The sequence below is a fragment of the Rousettus aegyptiacus genome, unplaced genomic scaffold, assembly GCF_014176215.1.
Source record: "Rousettus aegyptiacus isolate mRouAeg1 unplaced genomic scaffold, mRouAeg1.p scaffold_m13_p_16, whole genome shotgun sequence".
NCBI lineage: Eukaryota > Metazoa > Chordata > Mammalia > Chiroptera > Pteropodidae > Rousettus > Rousettus aegyptiacus.
In genome coordinates this window covers 44,707,771-44,723,146 of record NW_023416291.1, presented here as the reverse complement: position 1 = coordinate 44,723,146, position 15,376 = coordinate 44,707,771, and the positions used below count along the sequence as shown (strand labels likewise).

The window sequence follows — 15,376 nt, the reverse complement described above, 5'->3', positions numbered from 1 at the left end:
CCAACGCTGGGCCTGGAGACCCCGCAGCTAGTTTTCCGCAACAGTCGGAAATGTGTTGTGCTTCCTCGTGTCCAGCTCCCCGGCATCAACACCACATTGGGGATGTCACGCTCACGGAGGGAAGCTATGGATCCACAGCATGCCTGCCCATCCATCCTCAGCCCAGCATACCTCAAGTTGAGCAAACAAGCCTCAGATAAGGAGATGGAGCTCACCGAAGCGCAGACACTTTCCAGACAGACTCTCAGGAAGCCAGCATTCTTCCCAGTACCTCAAAAGTCCTGCTGGCTACAATAAAGATTGGGGGTTGGAGATAAGCAGCACAGCCCCTGTGGGCCTCAGGCTGAATCCTTTCCTCCCAGGTTTATGTTCGGCTTTATCGCCAGACATCGCTGACTTCTCAAACCGGCTCTCTCGCCTGCCCCTCAGTTCAGGCCCCACCCCACATGCTTCCCCCATTCTACTTCTCAAGGGCCTCTAGAGTCAACAAGATTGTTGACTTGGAAAACCAAAATGTTGGCAACTTTGGCGATGTTATCCATCTACTCATCTTCTAAAGAATGGGACCAAGGCCCAGAAGAAAAATGTGACTTCTCTTAGATCAGTCTTAGTGTCAAAGACGGAACTGGAGCCCAGGACTCCTGTAGGTTATTAGTCTAGAACTCAACATTTTTGCCCTGTGGGATGTATCTGCTACCCCCGCAGCCCTGAAACAGACTTCCACTGGTATATGACAGCTGCCTAGGCTAATACTTTGGGAAATGCTCTAGCACTGTGGGCTAATAAATAAGGGAGACTGATTACGGAGAATGGAAGAAGCAGGTGGGAGAGCCCTCCACAGGTGCTGAAGTGCCAGAAGGCTCATAAAAACAAGACACACACACACACACCCCTCCACCCAACACACCCCATGCAAAGTATTAAGGACTGTTCCTCCCTTTGCCAACACTCTCTGCCCTAGCTGTTCTTTGGTGACTTCGCCCCATCCTCTTTAATCTTCATGGCTGCTCTAGTGCTGTGACCTGAGCAGTAACATGGCGATAACGCTGACCTGTGTCATATGCTTGAAGGCCCGCCCTTTAATGGAAAATTCTACTGTGTCGAACTCTAGACGGTCAAGAATGGAAATAGAAAACACGAATGAGACTGCCTTCTGTGGACGGTCCTCTGAGCTCCCCTTCTCTCAGCCAGGTCCTCTACCCTGCCCTGGAAGGTCAGAACAAATCATACATGTCTTGTGCTCTAGTTCATTGGCTTAGCTACTCTCTAGGCTGCCCTTAAAATACTAGAGTCTATTTTAAGGAGAATTAGAGAAAAGGCCCCTGAAGGCCCAGCAGTTACTTGCACAGGCCCCACTGCCCATTCCTCTCTCCTCCAAAGCAAGGAGGTTCTTGGGGGTGAGAAGGCCAACACGGCTCAGAACCCCAGGCAGCTTATGAGGGACCAGGGCCCTGAAGTCTGACTTGGGGAGACTCGAGACAAATGAGATGCTTGCCTGGAGCTCAGTCTGCCTCTCGGCCAAGATAAGTTGTCTCTGCCTTGACCCTCCCCAGTCCTTGCTTCAGAGTCACCTGGCTAGCATGATTCACTCTCAATAAAACCCCATGTGCAGCTTAGGGGGGTCGCTTACGGGCTGGCCCGGCTCCCGTTCTTTCCCATCAGCTATTATTACTTTGTTGCCTATTTACCTTTCCCTCCAAGTAAGTCTGGGAGGGCATAGGGCAGGATCTATACTTCTCTTTCATGGTTGTATCCTTGAGGTTGGCACAGCGCCTGGCACATCCTTGGAGCTCAATGAATACGTTAAATGAATGGGTAGAAAAAAATCGGACCGTTCGCATCATTTGGGTTCTGTAGAGGGGAGTACAGAAGGAAGGGTTGAAGTAAGGTGCAACCTTACTCTTTGTTCTCTTGTGTTGAGTAAATTCACAGAACGTTCTAACCTGAAAAGTACCTATTCTATTTATATTCAGAGCCGGCCCTGTGCCATCTTGAAGAAAAAGATCCATTTATTTGTAACAGGCAATGCATGTACAGGGTACAAAATTTAAAAGAGACAAAGACCATATAATGAATATAAGTCTCCCTCAAGCTGCCTCCCCATTGGCTCCTTCCCAGGTAGACAATTACTAGGACTGTCCCCGGCTTAGAAAACCTCTCTAGACAGAAGTAGGCAATAACCCGGTTAAGCGACACGTGTAGTCACCGGAAAACAATTTACAAGTCAGTGTTGAAGGCAGAAGCGCGCCCAGAGATCCTCATGCCCCCGCCACAGGCTGAGTGCGGGGTCCCCGAACCAACGCTTGAGGGTCGCGGGCCGCCGGGAATCTCGGTTACAAGCCCGCGGCGGCGGAAGGGTTAACGCACCGGGCCCCGCCCCCTCAGCCGCCTCTTCCGGGCAGAGGGGGCGGGCTCTACGTCACTTCCTGGAGACTAGCTGAATCCGGAAGTGATCCCCGAGGACCGAGTTGCGGCGGAGGACCCCGGCAGCAGTGCCAGGTTCGGGACCATGAGCTGGTGAGTGAGGCTCCGCCGGCAGGGCCGTGGGCGCCCCAGGCCCGCGATGCGACTTGCCCCGCGTCCCTGCGAGTTCCCGCGCTGCCCGCCCTGCCCTCACCGGTCCTCCGCCCAGAGCAGGGCCAGACCGGCCCCGGCTCGAGGGCTGTTCGTGGGGCCTTCCCCCGGTGCTCTGACGGGACTCACCGCGAGGTGGGCCTGGAGGTCCCGTGTCTGTCTTCGTTTCTTGACTCTTAATGTTCCAAGGAATCGGTCCCGTCTTCTCCCAGCTGCTTGAAGACAGAGACTTGTTCCCTTCTTTTTTAAATACCCATTAAGGGAGAGTGTCTTCTTTCTCCCCCGTGGGCGTCTTTCCACCGCTCCCACCAGCCCCAGAGCTGTGTGGCCCTCACTGTGGCCGTCTGAGCCCCGTTCACTGATCAAAAACCCACTTGCTTTCGAATAACTAACCTTAGCCCCCGTTTAACAGTCTTCAAAAGACAACACTTGCTTATCTTTTGAAAGAGGACAGAGATAAATAAACACTCACACCCACACGCTCACAATGGGATTGGACTAGTTTTCATCATTTCCACGGCCATTACCCACTCACCGCTTTCCATCTAAAATAGACCTAGGTAAGCTTAAACATCATGGGAACTATCAGGCAGGCTTCCAGAAAAGAAGCCAGAGAGGCTCAGAGTAATAGAGTCACAACCTCCGAGCTGGGAGGTACGTTGCTACAGAACTGTGTGATACTGGGCTCCAGTAGACACTTCAGAATGTTTAATGGTTGATCTATTTTGAAAGACTCGATTTGCCCCGAAGGACGTGTATATCCACAAACCCAAACCTCAGGGGATCCCTGAGTATGCTTGTATGAGTACATGGACCTCCCCCCAGAGGTGTACAGGGCGTATCAACCCTTTTGGAATCCAGGTTCCGTTAGTGTAGGGAACATGTTTTTCACTCTGTCCTCAGAGTCTAGCTTGTTTCTTTACACAAAGTGCACTAGCTATGATGAATAAAGATAGAATATCCTTCGAGAAGGCTCATGCATGCTCACGTTGGCCATCAGTGGACACTAAGCCCTGGCCGCAAACAGCTGATGTCAGTCAATGTCAAGGAGAGCTCTCATGTAAAATTTAAACTATTTCTATCCCTTCTCCCCTGCCTCTAAGAGGAAGATTGATGGACAAATGTCAGACATGGGCACCAGCATGTGGAGGGAAGCCCCAAGCAATGCCCTAATAAGCCCCAGCAGGAGCAGCTTCTTTCCCTCCACCTTTGCCCCAGGAAGCCCGTAGGAGGGCCGGAGTCTTAAAAAGCTAACTTCCCCATCTTTCATAACCTAGTTAGTGATAGGCAAAGTGGCAGTCCTTCGATGCCGTCTCCTAGAGGAGTTACTCCGTAGTGTCGGCCTGGGTCCCCAACCTTGTGATGTAGATATCCTCTCGCATGCCGCATCTTGAGAATGCAGTTCTCTCACCTAGTTTTTCAAAGTAAAAAGCAGAAAGTACAGGTGCTTCATATTGCTTAGGTCGATGTTTATAATTTCTAAAAAGGAATCAATATTTTCTTCGCAAATCAGGGTAAGAGTAGAGCAGAGACCACTAAAGGAAAAGGATTCTCTGGGTGATCTTCGGCACACTGTTTCTGCCCATCTTGCAGAAAGTTTTTCTTGAAAAACTAGTAACCTGTTTCCTAAAATCTGTCAGATTGGAGGGGAATTGAAATTGACAACTAGCTGTCTGACAAAAGCTGAGATTTTCATCCAGTAGAATTAATTTACCAGTGCGTGTACATCTTGGCACCTCCTTGACTGAAGGTCACAACCAAAAGGGCAGCTTTGTCCCTCGAAGCTGAGATTCCTTTCTCTTCTTCCTTAGAGGGCTTCTACGTCATCTCTCGCATGGACCCTGACCCCCTCTCTCTAAGAGGGGAACAGCACCGGCGCCTGGGCACACAATTGCACTCAGTTCCTGGCTCAATGGCTGGCAAGGAGACCGGGGCTGGGTCCTTCTGATTCACTCTTGGAGTGGTTTTTCTGCTCCCAGAATGAATCCAGCCATTCATCCTAGACTGGAATTCTCAGCGGGGAAAGAGACCAGAGTGACGTAGAGCCATCATGGGAGGCTGATGTCCAAGGTCAAGTTCACCAAGCACATGGGATGTGCCAGCCATCATTGAATGAGGCCTAGGGGCACGCAGCCCGTGGTCCCCAGAGGGTAACCATTGTTCTGGGCTTTCAAAATGTCACAGTGAGAAATGTCCAATATTGATGCCCTTTTAACACTGTGGACTTTGCATGAAGAGCGAGAGGCCTTCGTTCTCTGCTTCCTCTGTGCATGCAGCCCACCCACCCCGTTTGTTTAGGGGGTACCTGCTCCCTTCCCGCACCATGTACCCATCCACCTATCTACCCTCTTCCTTTCAGCAAGGTGGCCCAGTGGTGTGCCCTGGTAGGAAGAAGGCATTTACTGATCTATCCCTTGGCCCCAAGTCAAGTGCTTCTCTCTCTCCCTTCCTCCTCCCTGTCTTCCTCTCTCTTGGTGTATGTGTGCACGTGTGTGTGTCTGTGTGTCTTTATTATGGTATGGAATGAGAATTAAGCCGAATTAAGAATAATGACCTTAATCTGGTTTAGCTGTGTCCAGGGATTGTAGCCTTGCCTGGAACCACACACACTTTGATGATTTTAGGCTTAAATGACAAGGAAGAGGAGTACTGGAGGTCCAAGAGGTCTAAGAGTATGACTCAGAATGAAGGAAATGAGAATCAGTGCAGGTAAATTTGGCTAGGAGTTAGACTACAGAGTTTTGGTTCTGGCTCCCTCACTCACAGTGTGGCCTGGTCAAACATGTAACCTTTTTCTCTGTCTTATTTTCTCCAACCAAAACATAGAATGGGTAATCCCAGCTGACACATTGTCACCCAAGTCTGTTGTGAAAAGAATGGAGACCATGTAGATGTGATTTTTTTTCTGACTCTTCTGAATTCTTCTACCTCTGTCTGCCAAATGTTGGTATTTCTTGGGATCCATCCTCTCTTTTCTTTTCCTGTTCTCGCCCTGTGTACACTCCCAGACATCTTCAGAAAAACAGCCTGACTGTGGGCCATGGTTTACAAGGCCCTTCTGGGTGTGGGTGTCCCTCTGTACCCCTGTGTCCAAGCTTTCCCTGGTCTCTCATGCCCCTGCTCCTCGGTGTGTGCTGTTCCCTCCACCTGAAGGGCCTTTTCTCCCCGCCACCACCATCCATCATCCACCAGGCCGGCGTCCACTCATCCTTCAGGAGTCAGGACAGGCTACACCTCCTCTGCCAAGGGTCTTCCCTGAATGGCCCCCTGAGCTGGGTGCCCCTCCTCTGACTCATTAGCATCTGTACTGAGTTGTTGGTTTACTTGTTGGGGACCCCTCTCATCTATGAGCTGTTGAAAACAGGGACTCTCTCTCTCGGTCACCACTGTCTCCGTAGCACTGTTCCTGACAGTCAGTAAAATCTGTGTTGACTGTATGAATGAGAACTTTGCCCCCATTTACTGAGTTGCCTTAGCTCAAGAAAAATTGCGAGATAAAAACATGCAAGACCTTCAAGCCACTTTCTGAAATAAAGAGTCTCTAAGAGTCCTGTCGTTAAATTGACTGATGGAAGGAGTGGCTTCCAAGACTCTCCGAGGCTGTCCCTGATTGTTCTCTCCCCTTTTCTCTACCCGCCCCCCAACTACTTTCCCCTGTAGGACTTCATTCTTCCAAGTATCACAAATGTGTATTTCTCTTCTATGTAAAGTCCATGAGAGCAGAATCTACAACTTCATTTTTGCGTACACGTGCTGTCTTGCACATAGTAGGTACCTGATTGTGAAATGAAATGAATGGAATCTAAAGAAAGGACGACACACTGCGAGTTCAGACAAAACCATCCATTCAGTTTCAAACATTTTCTCAGTGGAATCTCTTTTACCTCTAGCACAGCCGTTGCTATCTTACATTTGTATAGTGCTTTTACTTTTCAAATTGCTTTCCCATCCATTATCTGATTTCATCCTCACATTTACCCTTCGAAGTATGCAGTTCAGGTCTCATTATCTCCCCGTGACAACTTATTAGAGTTCACTCAGTCAGTACTTGGCAAAACGGGAACTAAAATCTGCATCTCTTGAGTATTCTCTTCGCTTGAACTGGAGCATTAGCAAAGTGGAAGACCATTCTCAAGCTGATTGGATCCCAGAGGAAGGTATTTGACTTTGCTAGCATGTATAGACACTACCAGGTTGGAGGTGAATTACAGGAAGTTGCCAGTTTTCACAGGTAAGGTGATAGAGGAAGTCCCGTGTCCTACAGACCTCCAGGTATCCTGGACCAACTCAGCTGCTTCCTACTGTGGGCCTCCCCACCCCAGGCAGCCTTACTACTCCCTCTTTCTGTGAGTTTGGACAGGCCAGGCTCTCCCCAAGCTCACTCTTCCTCTAGAGAGCATGGTAAGGCCTTGAAAATGGGAATCCCGTGAGGAGGCTCTGAGATTCTATATTCAGCATTGCTTTGGGGACAAATGTAAAACACATCACTCTTATTTCATCTTTTTATAATGAGAGGGGAAGGGAGTTTTTCCAGATTTTGGAGTAGTTAGAAAGAGTCAAGTATCTTGAGTCCCACAGTTTCTCAGTCAAAAGTGTTTTCTTGTGTATTATACTCTAAATCTGTTGAGGTAGTTTTGGCAATCAAGTTGGCAATTAAGCAATCTCGGTTGGCAATTAAGCTATTAGATTTATTTTCCCAAACCCACTATTTGGGTGGATAATCCATTAAATATGGTCCAGTGTCGTGTGTTGCACATAGATAATGCTCAGCACATATTTGTTGATTTATTGAATATTGAACATTTTTAATGTACTAGGGCCTGTGCTAAATATTGGAGGACATTAAATTAAAAAGCTACAAAAATCCATCCCTGTCTTCAGCCAGTGTATGGAAGGTTCCAAGCTTCACAGGAATGACATATCGCTAAATGCTAGTGCGGCATCCCAAGAAAGACTTCAGAGAGAGGATAGGATTGTAACTGAACCTCAACCTCCCGAGTATGTACTGTTTCAGTGGGAAATAAGAATGGCGTGAAAGAGGAGTGTGGAGACGACGCATCAGGAGTATTTGAGGCAGACAGTCAGGAGGCCAGTTTGGGGTAGAAGTTTCATTGATGACAGTTGGCAGTAAGTTAGGGCCACGTCGTTAAGTGTTTTCAGTGCCATGCTGAGGCATTGAAATTGAGCCTGAGTTTTTGAAAACTGAACAGTTTTGAGCAGGGAAGCGGAATGGCAAAAGCAATGATTTAGTTAGGTTGATTTGGCAAAGGTCTGCAGGATAACTCAGAAAAGAGAAAGAATACCGCACTAGCATTTAGCGATATGTCATTCCTGTGAAGCTTGGAACCTTCCATACAGTGGGAGAAGAGCTTGGCTTCCAAAATACTTCGACCACAACTTGCAGCCAGAAGTACCTTTGAAATCACAACACTTGCACGCACACATTTAAACTTGAAATAAGTGTTATGCAATACATGTGGGATGCACTTCAATATTTTCTGTTACGTTCTGTTTTATTTTTTTTAAATAGACCCACGTCAATTGATTTCATGACCAGTTTTGCTATGTATTTACAATGGACTGACGTTTAACAGTTTACATTGATGAGGGGTAGGCATTCTACATAGACTCAGTTTGAAAAACACTTGTCTAGGAATTTATTATGAATACTCAGACTATAAGCCAATACCTGTGACTTCAGCCAGGTAAAGATAGTGTTGCTTGTTTATTTGGTTGTTTTTCATGGGTTATAATAAGAAATACAGAAGGAGCCACTGTAGAAACACTGGCTGTGTTTTTTTAGAAGAATTTACGCCATAGATTTGAAAACTGTCAGTCTCTTTGCAGAAAAGAAAACCTAAGCAGATAAAAGCCTATGCTAAGGTGTTCGGTTTGTTAATAATTGGGGAAAGGCACATTAAGCCAACAATGGTATGCTGTTTCACAGCCATCGGACTGGCAAAAATGTTAAGGACCGGCAGTGCCGAGTGTCTGAGAATGGGGAGCAGCGGGAACTTGCATCCACCTCTGGAGAGGATGTGGGGGTGTGGAATGATGCAGCCACTTCGAAGATTCGGCAGCGCCTCCCATGGGGGGAGATGGACCTCCCCCCCCCCCCCCCCGTGCAGCGGGAGACATGCGCAGGAGGTTAGTCGCTTCGTGTTCTGTAGATGCCCAGCCTCTAAAGAACAGGTACATGTGATACCTTTACACAATATGTAGTCACACACATGACGTAGAGATGTGTACCAGTGTGGACACATCTCAAAAACCTAATGCCAAATAGGAAAGGCTAGTTTCAAAGTGGTACGTTCAATATTGTACTATTTATCTAAAGTTTAGATCTGTAAAATATCATGCTTATCGTGTTAAACTTACTTAGTACAAGTGTGGGAATAAGAAACACTAAATTCAGGGTAGCAGTTCCCTCTAGGGTAAGAGGGAAAGAGAGAAAGACGTGGAATCCGACTGTAACCCTCGGTGTCTGCGCCGTCATCCTGCTCAAAGAAGCAAGTGTGGCTTAATGTGGGGCTTTGACGATGCTACGTGGTAGCTATATCCTGTTTATTATATATACTCTATAATTTTCTGAGTGTTTGCAATATATAACTCACGTCCTAGCCTTGCCTGGCCAGCATCATGGCTAAGGCTGACCTCACTGTTCATAGCAAGAGAATTATTGCTTCCTGTGGTCTGTTGGAGGTGAGCTAGGGAGGTAGGCCTGGAAGTGGGTTTCCTTCTCTGCCCTCCTCCTTCTGCTTCCTGCTTTCTAAGAGCCGAACCTTCAGCAGAGAGAGGAAAAGGTAAGAGTGAAAGCTCTTTTAGCAGTGAAAATGAGATTAGGGATACTGCCTTAGAAGCCAAGCAGCTGGGCTGGTGTTTCTCAGTCTGTCTGCATCTAAGCCGCTGTTAACCCGTCACAGTGGAAGTCAGGCCATCAGAGGCTTCTCTTTGTCTTGTTGGGTAAGCAGGACACAGCTTTCACCTCAGAATGCCTTATGCTTCTCTTTTATGAAATGGGGAAATCCACTTTCTACCCTTTCCTGTCTTAACTGAATGAAAATAGGTGATAACTCGCTTGTCAACTGTTAGGCGTTTCTTAAAGAGCTGCCAGAAAGAGAAAAAAGCATCCAGACCAGCTCTCTGAATTGGCTGCCTTCCTGCCTTCCTCTCTTTTCTTGGCCTTCAGGTGCTCCATCAGCCCCCAGACTTCTTTCAGCTTCCTTCACAAATCCTTGTACTTCTCAGGAGGAAGTCACCACTCACAGTATTAAGCAAATGTGTTAACTTGGACCTGGTAGTGGTGCATTATGGTACAGGACTGCTGCTTGCCCCCAACAGAAAAAAAACATACTTATCACTTCTCATCACTGTGTAACGTAGTGCATGTCACCCCCTCTGGGCCTCAGTCTGATCGTCATCAAAACACCACCACCAGCATTTTTACAACAAATACAGGCTGCTTACTGTATGTCGAGAACAGTTTTAATCATTAAACTCATTTATGAGCTAGGTATATTATTATCCTATTTTATAGACAAGGAGACTGAGACCGGAAGGTTAGATAACTTGTCCAGAGTCTCAGCTGGCAATTGGCAGAGCCAGGACTTGAACCCAGGCAGTCTGGCTCCAGAGTCCATCCCCTTATCCAGTGCACCGTCTCATGGGTGAAATACAGGACTGTACCACTTTAAGTGAATTGACGGATCAGAAGTATCTAGCACAGAAACCTGCAATAGTCAATAAGTGGTCGCCTTGATTAAATGAGCTCATTCAGCATTCTGTGATTCATCCCGTCTTTACTTTTCAGAGGTCAGCCTCGGGAGCAGCAGGGAAGGAGGGATCATAGCTGAGCTGGGTGATTGTTCTGGTCCAAGTCACAGAGTCATGCCTTTTATTTTTAAACACCCACATACCTCCTTGGCCTGGTGGCAAGTCAGGGTAGTGTTCCCTGTGCTCTGGTTTGGGATCCAGCTAATTTCAGGGAAGGACGGAGGTGGGGCTGGACCAGCCGTGGACATAGGCACCGGAAACAGGTCATTTACAGCTCAGTTTGTTACCCCTTCTGACGGGGTCTCACATCCTTGCTTGGGCTGAACTTTCCTTGGCCTGTTGGCATCGTGGCCAGCTGGCCCTTTGGAGAGGATGGCATCCAACAGCAGCTGCTCCGCCGGAGCCAGCTGACTCCCCATAAGCCCTGCCCTGGCCCTGGCCCTCGGTTTTCTCTCTCTGATTGTCAAGGTGGCGGTAGCCGTGATGGGGCCTCAGACCAGAGAAGGCAGTGACCTAGGGATCGAGTAACAGAAGGGTGGGGGGAGGAGGGCTTGTCCTTCCAGCCTGCAGAAGCCGCTGCCTTTCGCCCACCTTCCTGCTCTTGTCGAGACAGTGACTCAGGCCCAGACCACTCCCTCGGGAGCCAGGATTTCAGCCACTATCAACTGCCGCCTACTCTGCTCGGCCCTCCCTTCGTTCTCACCTCCCTCACCTCCCCTCTCCCCGCAAAACTGTGATCTTTGCCCAGCTAAAGATATCAGAAAGGTATCGGGAGGGTAGACCGGATCATGTGGGGGCTCTTTCCAACCCCAAGTCGGGCGTAGGCTCATTCACGTTCAGTAGAAAAATGTGGGAGGCCAAGTGAAGACCAGGGAATAATGCGTTGGTTTCAGCTTCTTTCCACTCTTCTCTGTAAGGAGTGGAGGATTCTCCAAAGAAGGCAAGGCTGGAGGGACCTGCTGGGGTGACCAGGGGACCCCCACCCAACTGCCATCTGGGCCTGCCTCTGCAGTGGAGGGGGTGGGGAAACAAAAGATTGAGAAACCTAGCAAACCGAACATGCAAAAGAGCCGTTTTCGTAAGTAGACATTGCACAAGAGCAGGAGTGTTTTGGGAAAGGTTACTGAGACAGACAGATTTAGCCAACTGGCATCGCGCTGCTAATAGAGATATTTATTGTTCGAAAAAGTGTATTTGTAGCTTTGGAGAACATCCTGTTGACTTTATTGTAAAGGAAAATAGAACCTCTTTCCCCCTTTTCCTCTGTACACATAGAACTTTTTTCTTTTCTGAGGTGGGGCACGTTGGGGGTGGGAGAAGGGTAAGGTTAAGAGAAATGTTTTCTTCATATCCCTGCCGAGACCAAAATATCCCTTCTCCTGCCCTGTGGTGCTCGTATTTATGGAATGGGAAGCAGAACCAAGGAAGGAACCTCGCTCCAGAGGCTGGGAGTTCAGAGCCCTCTTGATTTCTTCTGGAACATAGAGATTCTCTGGGGAGCAAGCCCTGTCTTCTCTCCAGACCTCTGCTGACCTACCCGATTCTGAGGGGAGAACCCCGAGAAAAGCTGGGAGGAGGGGAAACCAAGCTCCCGAAGCCCCCTGAGCCTGTCCATAGCCCGGAGGACCGCCAGCCTGGGCCCCATCACCCCAGCCGTGCCGGCCGGCGCTGCTCTGGGGGACGGCGCGGTGCAGGCACTCGCGCACGCTTTCCGAAGCAGCCGCGTGTCCTGCGGAAGTCCCTGTGTCCCAGCAGAGGACGAGAACCCCAGGGCGGGGTCAGGGCAGCGAGAAGAGGCAGAAGAGCCGGCCGCAGTGGAGTCGTTGCTCTTTGCTCTCCCGTTTCCTTTGCCACCGCCGCGGCCCGGGGCCTGCCAGGGCGCCCGCCCCGGCTTCCTGGGTGCCCCCCTGGTAGAGCGGAGTGTGTCTGCCGCTCGGCAGCTTCGGAATCAACCCAGGAGACTCTTCTGCCTTCGTATTTCCTCTTAGGCGCTTTTAAATGTCTTCCCCTGGCCCGTGCTCTGATGACCTCAGCAGGCTTTCCTGCCAGCGCCGAAGGCCGACTTCGTTTTCTTGGTCCCCCCAGCCGGTGCTTGTGACTGGCGATGCCCTTTCTGGGTTTTGTCGTCGTCAGGTGAGGATCGGGGGACCAGAGACAATGATACTACCGTCCTTTGTTCTTTATGTAGCCTTATCTAAGAGTAGCTTTTTCCAGGAACTTAAATTAGAATATGGTATTTTCTAGGGCCCCTGGGGCAATGTACCCATTTTACTCATTCTTACTCTGTACATAAAACTAGACTGTAAGCTCCATGAGATCACAGAATGAATCTCTCACTCATCCTGCTGTCCCTACAACCTAGCTAAGCATAAAGGATATCATCCTTATTTACTGGATATTCATTTCAGCGAAAGGTCAAGAATAGCACTGTGTATAGGGCAGTACTTAACAAGAGTTACAAAGAAGCATAAAATTCAGCCCCTGCTTCTGAGGCACTTGTGTGTCCTAAGCAGCAAGCAAGGTGTATACACATCAAAGTGACGTAACCTGTACTCCTTACCAAGCGGAGTTTACTTCAGTAACAGAAGGATGACTCTGTCTTGGGAAATGTATTTGATAGTTCATCACAGAACTACGTTGCAGAAGAATAATCCGGTCGTCGAAATGCATGCTGAAAAGGCATTGATGTCATTCAAAATTCCAATCTTTGTATTTTTTAATAAACTGGAAACAGAAAGATATTTCCTTATTATCAGGAGGCTTTCTGGCTGAAACCAGTAGCCTTCTTCACATTTAATAGGGAAAGAGCAGACTCGAAGCATTCTTACTAAAGTCAAACATTTTTTCTGTAATTACTAGCCAGCACCATAACATAGGACAAGAAATAAGTATAAAATATTGGGAAAGAAAAGAGAAATGTTATTATTTTCAGATGACATAACTATTTGGAAAACCCAATTAATTTTTTGTTTGTTTGTTTGTTCAGCTGAATTTCTTGGACTATATAGGTTAAGTATGTAGCTATGTGACTGGTTTATTTATCACTCAATAGCTTTCCTGGGTACCAGGAAGGTAAAATGAAAAAGTGAGTTCCGTTTACAATATAACCCAAAATGTAAAATTCCATGGAGTGTACCAAAGACATGTATAAGGCTAAAAATTTCACATATAAGTATTACTTTGGAGTCTTAATATTTAAAAAACAAATGTAAAAGAACTACTATATTAAAAAACTCTAAAAGACATAATAAAATGACTTGAATTAATGGAAAGAATATTATGACTCTGAATGGGCACACCTAGTATTTGTTAAAGATGTAGGTTCTTCAAAAGTTAATTTGTAAATATAACGCATTTTTAGTAATAAGTATCTTGATTTGAGGGGGAGGTAGAGAACATAGCAGATGATTTTGAAGTTCATCTTAAGTATTAAAGGGAATTAAAATAGCCAAGAAATTACCTAAAAAAGAAATGTAATGAGAAGGGATTTGCTCTACTGGATATTAAGAGCTAAATAATGAATTAAATAACCTGAATAATTAAATCTATGTTATTTAGTCAAAGAGTAGAGAAGTCCACACAATGGAATGAAAGTATTTAACACTGATAAAAGGATTTTTCGAAGATAGTTTGTTTTTAAAATCATGTCAAAACAACTGGTGCACCATACACCTACACTCTAAGTGGAGTAAATATTTCAGTATAAAAAATAAACCACTAAAATTCATACGGAATCGCAAGGGACACAACAGCCAGAACAGTCTCGACAGAGAAGAGCAGAGCCAGAGGGCTCCTGCTTCCATGCCTCAGAACTTGCTGCAAATCTGCAGTAATTAAGACAGTGTGGCGCTGGCATCAATGGAAGAGAATGAGAGTTCAAGAGTAAACTTTTTATTTTTAGGGTCAGTTGATTTTTAACAAGGATGCCAGGACAGTTTAGTGGGGGAAGAATTGGTATTTTCAACAAACGATGTTGTGATAACTGGATGTCCACGTGCAAAAGAATTGAAGTTGGACCCTTACGTCACACCGTATATGAAAATTAACTCAAAATGGACCAAACGTAAGTGAAAAGCTAAAACTATAAAACTAAGAAGAAAATGGGTGCATCTTCCTGACCTTGGGTTTTGGTGAAGAATTCTCAGGTATGATACCGAAAGCACAAACAACAAAATAAAAAAGTAGATGAAACTTCTTCAAAATCTAAAGCTTTTGTGGTTCAAAGAACACCATTAAGAAAATGGAAAACAACTCACAAAAGAGAGAATATATTTGCAAATCATGTATCTGATTAAGGACTTGTCCCCAGAATATATGAAGAACTTTTACAAATTAACGATGAAAAAAGACAACCCATTGTTAAAATAGGCAAAGGATTTGAATAGACGTTTCTCTGAAGAAGATACACGTATGACCGGTGAGCACATGAAAAGATGCGCAGCACCATCAGTCATTTGAGAAATGCGAATCAAAGTCACAGTGAAGTAGCCCTCACATCAACTAGAATGGATAAAATTTAAAAAGACAGACGACAAGTGTCGATGAGGTGGAGAAATTAGGACCCTCGTAACGCGGCTGGTGGGAATGTAAAATGGTGCAGCCGCTTTGGAAAACTGCCCAGCAGTTCCTCAAAAGGGTAAGCGTAGACTCACTATATGGCCCAGCACTTCATTCCTAGGTATATACCCGAGAGGAGTGAAAACATGTCCACACAAAAACCTGTGCACAAATGTTCATAGCAGCAGCATTCATAGTAGCCCCAAAGTAGAAACAGCCCAAATGTCCATCATCCAATGAACGGATAAACTAACTGTGGTATATCCATACAGTGGAATATCGTTCAGTGATTAAAAAGTAATGGAGAGGCTGACACATGCTACGATGTGGATAATCCTTGAAAACCTTTGCTAAGTGAAAGAAGCCAACACAAAAAGCCACACATTATATAATTCATTTATGTGACGTGCCAGGGGGCTATGGGGAGCGGGCAAGTAGGAGTGACAGCTGATAGCTCAGGATTCTCGTGGGG

The 15,376-nt window shown here is 46.8% G+C and overlaps 1 protein-coding gene across 1 annotated transcript in view; it reads left to right on the top strand.

The window, feature by feature from the left end:
• Positions 1-2,411: 2,411 nt before the first annotated feature.
• BIN3 (bridging integrator 3) overlaps positions 2,412-15,376 on the top strand; it is a 37,681-nt gene continuing 24,716 nt past the window's right edge. Inside the window, exon 1 of the mRNA XM_016141566.2 lies at positions 2,412-2,517. Coding sequence (XP_015997052.1) covers positions 2,510-2,517 — 8 coding nt within the window. The 5' untranslated portion in view covers positions 2,412-2,509. The remainder of the gene's footprint in view (positions 2,518-15,376) is intronic.